Source organism: Arachis ipaensis, chromosome B01 (genome assembly GCF_000816755.2).
Source record: "Arachis ipaensis cultivar K30076 chromosome B01, Araip1.1, whole genome shotgun sequence".
NCBI classification, from domain to species: Eukaryota; Viridiplantae; Streptophyta; class Magnoliopsida; order Fabales; family Fabaceae; genus Arachis; species Arachis ipaensis.
In genome coordinates, this window is record NC_029785.2 from 136362869 (window position 1) to 136373411 (window position 10543).

The 10543-nt window shown below is 36.5% G+C and overlaps 1 protein-coding gene and 1 long non-coding RNA gene across 2 annotated transcripts in view; both read left to right on the forward strand.

The window, feature by feature from the left end:
- The window catches only part of LOC107642569 (plasma membrane ATPase 4), a gene marked incomplete in the record, with an annotated part of 5922 nt that extends 2160 nt beyond the window's left edge, over nt 1-3762 (forward strand). The window contains 12 exon segments of the mRNA XM_016345967.2: nt 1-649; nt 755-877; nt 970-1074; nt 1167-1476; nt 1562-1800; nt 1895-1927; nt 2023-2104; nt 2209-2369; nt 2464-2631; nt 2718-2900; nt 3002-3183; nt 3319-3762. Coding sequence (XP_016201453.1) covers nt 1-649; nt 755-877; nt 970-1074; nt 1167-1476; nt 1562-1800; nt 1895-1927; nt 2023-2104; nt 2209-2369; nt 2464-2631; nt 2718-2900; nt 3002-3183; nt 3319-3415 — 2332 coding nt within the window.
- LOC110264775 lies at nt 9648-10076 on the forward strand. Its single transcript, XR_002350965.1, has 2 exons — nt 9648-9910; nt 9967-10076. It is a non-coding gene; the product is annotated as an uncharacterized LOC110264775 (long non-coding RNA).

The following is a 10543-nucleotide window of genomic DNA, read 5'->3' on the forward strand; positions in this document are numbered from 1 at the left end:
TGATCCTTTAAAGATCGATCAATCCGCTCTTACCGGAGAGTCCCTTCCGGTCACCAAGAATCCAGGGGATGAGGTTTTCTCTGGCTCAACTTGTAAACAAGGTGAAATTGAAGCCGTCGTCATTGCAACTGGTGTCCACACATTCTTTGGCAAGGCGGCACACCTCGTGGATAGCACCAACCAAGTTGGACACTTCCAGAAGGTTCTCACAGCAATTGGAAACTTCTGCATATGTTCCATTGCTGTTGGTATGTTGGCTGAGATCATAGTCATGTACCCTATTCAGCATCGCAAATATAGAGATGGAATTGACAACCTGTTGGTCCTCTTGATTGGTGGAATCCCCATTGCTATGCCAACTGTGTTGTCTGTCACAATGGCCATTGGCTCTCACAGGCTCTCTCAGCAGGGTGCTATCACCAAGCGTATGACTGCCATTGAAGAAATGGCCGGCATGGATGTCCTCTGCAGTGACAAGACTGGGACACTCACCCTGAACAAGCTGAGCGTTGACAGGAACTTGATTGAGGTTTTTGCAAAGGGTGTGGACAAGGAACATGTTATCCTTCTTGCTGCAAGGGCTTCCAGGACTGAAAATCAGGATGCAATAGATGCTGCCATTGTTGGAATGCTTGCTGACCCAAAAGAGGTTTGTGAGTTGTGACTGGTACCAATACCATTGAGTTCCTTGTTAGAAAGAAAATGTTGATGTCAATGCTTATATAATATTTTAACAAATATATTCCTTCTGCAGGCAAGGGCTGGGATAAGAGAGGTGCATTTCTTGCCATTCAATCCAGTTGACAAGAGAACAGCTTTGACTTACATCGATTCTGATGGAAATTGGCACAGGGCGAGCAAAGGTGCTCCTGAGCAGGTAATCTCATTGTTCACACTTATGGAGATTTGTCAATTATTACTAGTAGGCAGTAGCTCCATTGATGCTGATCTAATTTTCTTGGTATACAGATCATTGCCTTGTGTAACCTTAGGGAAGATGCTAAGAAAAGGTGCCATGCTATTATTGACAAGTTTGCAGACAGAGGGCTTCGTTCGCTCGCTGTTGCTAGACAGGTTAGGCCATATATGATCTTCATGTTTAATTTTAAGTAGGTTCTGAGGTTTTGCATTCTCTTTTGCTAATCCCCTTGGTGCTACTTCTGCAGGAAGTCCCAGAGAGAACAAAGGAAAGTGCCGGTGGTCCATGGCAGTTTGTTGGTTTGTTGCCATTGTTTGATCCCCCAAGACATGATAGTGCTGAGACTATCCGACAAGCTCTTAACCTCGGGGTAAATGTCAAGATGATTACTGGTGATCAACTTGCCATTGCTAAGGAGACCGGCCGGAGGCTTGGGATGGGAACAAATATGTATCCGTCTGCTTCCTTACTTGGTCAAGACAAGGATGCAAGTATTGCTGCACTTCCAGTGGAAGAGCTGATTGAGAAGGCTGATGGATTTGCTGGAGTATTTCCAGGTTCACACTTTACCATTTCGTTAAAATTTTCCATTTCCTTCTTTTTGAGATATGTACTTATCAACTCCTATCTATATACATACAGAGCACAAATATGAAATTGTCAAGAAGTTACAAGAGAGGAAACACATTTGTGGAATGACCGGAGATGGTGTCAATGATGCTCCTGCTTTGAAGAAGGCTGATATTGGAATTGCTGTTGCTGATGCCACTGATGCTGCAAGAAGTGCTTCTGATATTGTCTTGACTGAACCAGGATTGAGTGTTATTGTTAGTGCAGTCTTAACCAGCAGAGCTATTTTCCAAAGAATGAAGAACTATACGGTTGGTTGCTCTCTTATTTCTTAATTAACATAATCTCCTTTGCTCTTGCTTTATATAAATTGATTTAATTTGTTTTGTTTTCTTTGCATTTCAGATCTATGCAGTATCTATCACCATCCGTATAGTGGTAAGTGGATAGTAATGTTATTACCATATGTATTTCATATGAAAAGGATTGAATGAATATTAATCAATTTCGGTTCTCTTATTTTCTGAATGCAGTTTGGCTTCATGCTCATTGCACTTATCTGGAAGTTTGACTTCTCGCCTTTCATGGTTTTGATCATTGCCATTCTAAATGATGGTAAGGCTTCAACTAGATATTCCTTTCGAAATAGACTTGAATTCTATTAATGCCTATGCTTATTGACACTGGAGATCTAAACATATTCATTTTCATACTATTAGGAACAATAATGACAATTTCGAAGGATCGTGTGAAACCATCTCCCTTGCCTGACAGCTGGAAACTGCAAGAAATATTCGCCACTGGGACTGTTCTTGGAAGTTACTTGGCATTGATGACTGTCATATTCTTCTGGGCAATGAAAGAAACTAGCTTCTTCCCTGTAAGAAATATATAACTGCCATATATTCCAGCATTTATCTTGTTAGAGTTCTATTTCGAACCAAACTTATAGCCCCCATGATTATATTTTTCAGGACAAATTTGGAGTTAGACACCTTAGTCATGATGAAATTATGTCTGCTCTGTATCTACAAGTCAGTATTGTTAGCCAGGCTTTGATCTTTGTAACTCGTTCGCGCAGCTGGTCTTTCGTTGAACGCCCCGGATTGTTATTGGTCTCTGCTTTTATTATTGCTCAGCTGGTAAGTGTGATGCTGATCCAAATAGAATGTAACTAGTTTCTTTCTAGGGAATAACATTTCTAGCTTGTTGCATATTGTCTTTGCAGATTGCTACAATCATAGCAGTATATGCGGATTGGGGATTTGCAAAGGTGAAAGGAATTGGTTGGGGTTGGGCTGGAGTCATCTGGCTCTACAGTGTTGTCTTCTATATTCCTCTGGACTTCATGAAGTTCGCCATCCGCTACATCTTGAGCGGCAAGGCTTGGGTAAATCTGCTAGAAAACAAGGTATTTTCTTTGCTCATTCAGTTATTCCTCTTTGTGCAATGTTGAAATGAGAATTTCCAAGAGTAGATTTTGAACTCTTGTCTAAAAAATGTGCATGGCAGACTGCCTTCACCACCAAGAAAGACTACGGTAAGGAAGAGAGGGAAGCTCAGTGGGCTCTTGCTCAGAGGACTCTGCATGGTCTTCAACCACCGGATACTTCCGGCATCTTCAATGAGAAGAATAGTTATAGGGAACTCTCCGAGATTGCCGAGCAAGCCAAGAGAAGAGCCGAAGTTGCAAGGTTAGCAACCTCACCCTTTACTGAATACTTTTGCATGCATACTCATGAGGCACGTTTAATGCTTGTTTCATTTTGGTTTTTGTTTGCATACAAATACATGAAAATTTTCTTTATAATTTCACCTATGTTTTACAGGCTTCGTGAGCTTCACACACTAAAGGGACATGTTGAGTCAGTGGTGAAGCTAAAAGGTTTGGACATTGATACAATCCAACAGCACTACACTGTCTGAACAACACTCCAAAATTGTAGATAGAGTTCAATTCAATGGCATACCTACAACAAAGAGAAGAGAAGAAGACGTAACTTTTTTTTTTAAATGGTTACTGTTGTTTACCTTTTTAATCTGAAATGGGGCGGGTGTTTTTATTTGTCTTCTTTTTTTATTCGATGACAAGGGCAAAGTAGTTTTAGATTCAGTCCTTGATTTCATATGGTTTAGGGTGCTTTTGGTCAATTACCTGTTGTTCGCTTCAACTGTATGTCGTATTTAGGTGGCTATTACAAGAGAAATCATAAATGTGTCAATATTGGGATTCTTTTTCTTCATATTGGAGAATAACTGTTATTCTTAGCTCCTATCCATCCATCCACCATCATGCAAAATTCATTTGTTCAGTCTCGCTTTAATTTCTTACTTCTTTCCTATCAAAAGAAATCATCTGAATTCAGACTAAATCAAAATATAAAATCTGATTAGTGAATAACTACTTCTGAAAAGGACGAGGGTACCAAACCATGCTACCGCTCTTTAAGAAGAGTCATGTGTTACAATAATAATAATAAATTAAGAGTAAAGGACAAATAGATTCTTGACTTTTTTTTTGTGTGGATATTTTCGTTCTCAACAAAAAAAATATATTTAAGTCCCTCACCCCAAAAAACGTGGACATTTCAATTCTTCCGTTGAGTTTAGGCGTTTGGACTGGATGGAAAAGTCTGACCTGGCAGAAGTGACGCTGACCTCGCCGTCATGGAGGCCACGTGGCAGGGATTAATTCGAAACAGGACATATAAGTCCCTGCAACGAAAACGACGCCGTTTGGTAACCTCCCCCAATCTTTCAAATTTTTCTGCCATTTTCTTCTTCCTTCGTCCTTTTTTTCCTTTCATTCTTCTTCCTCAGCCCTTGCTTCGATCACCGCTGCGCCTCTGTCAGCCACCATCAACGTCGGCGACCTCCTCCTTCCTCTCTTTTCGCGTCTTCTTTTCTTTCTCACTCCCTTACTCCCATTAGTCTCTCTCTCTTCTCACTCTCCTTCCACCCACCGTTCGTCCACGACAACCTTCTCGGCGACCCACTACCGCCGCGCCGCCGCCTCTCTACCGGCGCACTACTAGGGCCCAACCATCATTTCCTCTCTCTCTCTCATTACCACCCCCGTGCTTCCCATGTCTTATTTCTCTTTGTTTAATTCACTCTGTTATTGCAATTAGTTAATTAATATTGTTTAGTTAGTTTTGTTTAGCTAATTTCAATTATGTTAGATTAGTTAGTTACATTAGGTTGTTAGAGAATCTGGCGTGGATAGTGGATTAGGTCTTGCTTGCTTAATGCTGTTGTCTGTGCAATCATTGTTTGTAGTTCATTATATTTAGTTTGTTCAATTGTTCTTGAGTTGTTAGGATTAGGGTTGGTTAATGGAAATTGCTGAGACTGATGTTTTACATTGCTGCTGTGTAAATTCTCATTGTTAGGATTATTAGTTAGTTTCTTAATGCATATTGAACTTCAATTTTGATTCCGTGAGACTTGATTATTTGATCTACACTCTCTACCTATAATTGACTGTTGAATTCATTGGAAAGAGGGTTGACTGAGTAAATTACATGTTCTTTGTACTGTTTGTTGCTGCAACTTGGATTGTTAATGCTGTTTTGCTGCTAGAGCGATGTGCTTTTCTTGAAATTTTAACTGTCAATTGCTCAAGCTCAATCACCCACTTTGTTGTTGCTTCATGTTTAGCTGCTGCTGATTTTTCATCACATGTTGGCTTGTCCATTCCCTCCCTATGAGTGTACATATAAAAGAGATATCACCAAAATCTTTCATTTCGGATTTGTTCGATAGAAATTTCTTAGTTTCATGCAATAAGCCTATATCGTTACTGACAAGTAGAACGTCATCAACATGTAAGACCAAAAAGATGTATTTATTCCCACTGAACTTGCGATATACACACTCATCTATGATATTTACCTCAAAACCATGAGGTAATGACTTGATGAACTTGTGATACCATTGACGGGAAGCTTGTTTGAGACCATAGATGAATTTTCTCCTTTCTCTATTGGATCTCCTTAATGACACTTCTTGAGGTTGTTGAGCTTGCTGTATGGATTGGGGTTGAGGAGGATTCTTATTATTTTCTGGTACTGTAGCAGTATCTTAAGTAACAACAATATTCTTATTGTTCTCTTGTACTGTAACTAGATCTACAGTAGGATTCTCATTGTACTCTTGTACTATAACTGCATCTTAAACAATAATAGGTACAAGGTCCTGATCATTGTCAGTTATAGAATCCTCATCAAAAGCAACATTTCTAATATTTCCTTCCCCCCAAACTCAACATCCTCAAGAAATCTCGCATTTCTCGTTCAAAAATAGACCTTGATGCAGGATTGTAAAACTTGTACCCCGTGAACGCTCGACGTAACCAACAAAGTAGCAACTAATTTTTCTTGAGTCCAATTTTCTTTCATGCGGCCTATAAGGTCGCGCCTCCGCTAGACATCCCCAAATATGCAAATGCTTTATACTTTGCCTTTTTCCAGTCCAAATTTCATATGGGGTTTTGTTAACTACTTTGCTTGGCACCCTATTAAGGATGTACATTGCGGTCTTTAAGGCTTATCCCCAGAGTGACTCAGGCAAGAAAAAATGACTAATCATACTTCTCACCATGTCCTTAAGAGTTCGGTTCCTTCGCTCTGCAACACCATTCATGCTAGGTTTGCCTGGCATGGTATATTGCGGAACAATACCACACTCCTCTAGGAAAAGAGCAAAAGGCCCGGGACGTTGCTCACCTGAACCATCATATCTTTCGTAGTATTCACCACCACGATCAAATTTGACAACTTTAATTTTCTTTCCAAGTTGAAGTTCAACTTCAGCTTTGAAAGACTTGAAAACATCCAAGACTTGAGACTTTTCATGAATTAAATATAGATACCCGTAACGAGAGTAATCATCTATGAACGTAAAAAAGTACCGTTGTCCATTCCAAGAGACAGTAAAGAATGGGTCACATATATCGGTATGTATTAGTTCTAAGACATCTTTAGCTCTATCGGCACCTAATTTTCTTTCGTTTGTCCTTTTTCCCTTTATGCACTCAATGTAGACTTCAAAGTCCGCCAAATTTAGGGGTCCAAAAATTTCATCCGACACGAGGCTCTGAATTCTCTGTTTAGAGATGTGACCTAGGCATTTGTGCCATAATGATGCCGAATTCTCATTTAGTTTTTGTTTTGTACCCGTTTGCAGTACTTCATTATTATAAGAATTTAAGTCAAGCCTATATAGATTATCCACCAAATGACCAGAGCAAATATTATTCGAATTATAGAAGACACTGACTTTATTGTCTCCGAATGAACAAAAATAACCTGATTTGTCCAAACGAGAAACAAAAACCAAATTCCGTCTAAATGAAGGTACATAAAATGTCTCTAATAAATCCAAGTAAAATTCACTCGTGGAACATAATCTAAAGGTTCCTATAACTTCGACTGCAACTATATTGCCGTCTGCCACATAGATGTATCTTTCAGCATCACTTGGCGGTCTGCTCCACAGGCAACTTTGCATAGTAACACTTACATGAGTAGTAGAAACAGAATCTACCCACCAAGTATCAACAGGTGCATAACTTAAACTAGCCTCAGAACAAACGAAAGTAAGAATTATACCATTCTTTACACGTCAGGTGGCATATTTGGTACAATCCTTCTTCATGTGTCCCACCTTCTTATAGAAGAAACAAGTTGAAACTTTATCCTGTTTCTTATCTTTTTTTTGCTGAGAAGGCACATTCGCAGTAGTATCACGCTTTCTTTTATACTGAGGAGATGAGGCCATGTGAGCACTTTCACTTTTATCTTGCTGTAGCCTCTCTTCTTCTTGCACACAGTGAGATATAAGCTCATTTAAGGACCAAGTGTCCTTCAGAATGTTATAACTCACTTTGAATTGCCCAAAGTGTGCAGGAAGGGAGATCAAAATGAAATGCACGAGTAAGTCTTCAGACAACTCTAATTTTAGTGCTTTCAATTTTGAAGTAAGATGAGACTTTTTCATAATGTACTCCCTTATGTTCCCTTTACCTTTATACCTCATGGAGACTAGTTTGCTAAAAAAGCTACTTGTCTCTGCCTTTTCATTCTTAGTAAAGAATTTTTCAACATCCTTTAGGAACTGTTTGGCATCTTTATCCTCAGTAATTAAGCCCCGAAATGCCTCAGGAATTGAGTGTTTCATGATCATAATACTCATTTGATTGGATCTCTCCCACTTCTCTATTTTAACCTCATTAAGGTTTTCCGGAGTGGAAGTGGGTTTATCCTCTCGAAGAGCTATATCTAGATCCATACAACCGAAGACAATCTCCACGGTATCCTTCCAAACTTTAAAGTTTGAACCATTCAGCATAGGAATACTGCTAATTTGTGCAGAAATATTGGTAGCTAAAGTCATAGTTTCTGGATTAGAACAAAAAGAACATGCAGTAAACATTAATTAAATAGTGAGAAAAATTCATATTGAGATATCTAGAACAACATTAATTTTCAATCTTTGGATAAAAAAATTAAATGTAAGTGATACTCTCATTGCAGTAATCAAATATTGTCAAAATTCCTATCACACATTAAACCTTTCTTTGGACCAACTTAATGCGCACATGGAGACTTAAACTTCGCAACCTATTTATTACCGCATATATTTTCTATTAATTGGCCAAACAATAACCTTCTTCCTTTGGCCGATTATTGACCGCATAATTAATAAAAAATAAACAAAAGTGTAAAATGCTTATTATTTGGCCAAACAATAAACTTCCTTTGGACTGATTATTGTCCGCATAAATAACAAGCATTACTTTATTCTTAATTAGTTACCGAAATATTTATTTACCATCAATATGTGTATGTAATTCGGTCAAATATAGGCCTTTCTTTGGGCTGATCAATATTTGCATGAATTCCATATCACCATATTCCTAATATTTTAAATAAATCAATTTTCACAAAAGATGCTACTTTGACAGCATAATGCTCAATCAATTTATACTAAAAACCAAATCTTTATAAAATAAGTGAGTATAATAATTTAAATTGTTACTGATTTTCTTATGTAACAATAAAAAAATATTTAAATCTAAAAAAAAATTAAATCTTAATAGTATCTTTTCAGACCTTAAAAAAAACATGATTATAACTCATGTGCCAAAAATTCTTGATCCATTACTTTTGGATCAATTAATATTTATATAAATGACATATACATATTAATCCTTATATCCTAAAAAGATAATCAATTAATTTTATACCAAATTAATGACACACACAATTAAATTTAAAAAAATTATAATTCAATAATACTCAATTGATTTAACAAAAGATGAAAACCGTATATAAATCATTAATTTATAAACATCATTCTATATATAAAGAAAAATTAACCAAAATATGCTTCGCTTACATTATAAGCACGCAACAAAATATATATATATATCCAAAGGATCAATAATATATGTATGTAAATGGTCATGTCAGAATGTATATAAGAGCACTATAACCCAAACAACATCCACAACCGTATATATTATATAAGTGCAACAATAATTGTGAGGATCGTAGAAGAATAGTGTTCATCCATAATATATATAATTTTGCGGTGCGATAATGTTAACGTAAGCTACGCAATATTAACATGTACCGAATAAAATAATAATAAAATTAAATATTTTCGGTGCCCAAATTATGAATGATTCTGATATCACTTGTTAGAATAAATTATTTTATTACCTATATTATTCATATTGAATCACCAAAAATATATCATAATGCGAAACCGTACCTTTATTTATAAAAGTCAAAAATTGATGAAAGGATTTGGATCTTGTGATTCTTTCGATCTTCATCAACCAAAGGCTTCTGTATCTTTAGGCGGCTGAATTGCAACTCTTTTTATGGGAAAAGAGCAACAAAGGCGGCTTTTGTATATTGGGGACCGAAATCCTGAAAATAAAATAGTATCTAAAGTCCAAAAGATAATATATCTAAAATCCAAGGCCTGCTACACATACAAGTATTTTTGGCTTACAAGCTATACAAGTTGCTCCAAGTCCACGCGCCCCTTCCACAACACGTTCACTCTTCCTCTTCTTCCTCAATCAAAACGCAAACCATCAAGATTCAAGGGACATTCGAAACAAATTACTACGATTCTGCAGAAACGTTCCAACTCCTCGCGAAGAGTAGAAGAAATTAAGAAGAAAAGATACAAATCTCCATAAAAATTTATCAGAAAAAAGGAAGAAACATTATTCAAGGTACTGTTTTACTGTTCTTCTAGGTTTTTCTTCTAGATTATTGTCTCTGCCATGTGTCTCATCCTTAACCAGTAAAACATTAAAAGATTTCAAGAAGAAATATACTGTCTCCCCTTGTTTTGGGTTTATTTCTTAAATCATTTGGGTGTATTTCTGTAATCTTTTGGGTGTATTTCTGTAACCGTTTAGGTGTATTTCTGTAATCATTTCTGTAACCGTTTAGGTATATTTCTATAACCGTTTGGGTATATTTATGTAATCATTTGGGTGTATTTCTGAAGTTCCATTATCTTCAAAACAATTTCAAAGCTTGATTTTAGAAACCATGAAAATCGAAAAAAAAAACGAAGCAAAGAGAGAACGCACGAAGGAGATCCAACAAATTTGGCAAGAAACTCAAAAAAAGAAACGAAATCTTTTGAAAAATGGAAGTTATATATTTGCGCATTAATTGATTTGAATTGATTTAAAATTCTGTTAAAAAGGCACGTAACATAAGCAGCGCGTTTTATGGATGGGTTTCGTTCAGACTTGTAAAGCTTGTAAATGCAAAACACTTGTATGTAGAGATTAATCCTTATCTAAAGAACAAAAGATAATATTTGGTTTTATTCTCATTTAATTCAAAATCAAAAGTAATAATGACTTATTCAATTTAGCATTTATAACAACAAATGAGATCACCATTATATAAGTCATTTAATTTGAATTATCATAATTTATTATTATAATTAATATATGTATTACCCACAAACAAATTAAGAAATTAAAATAATTTTCTAACATTAAACTGGTGCGAT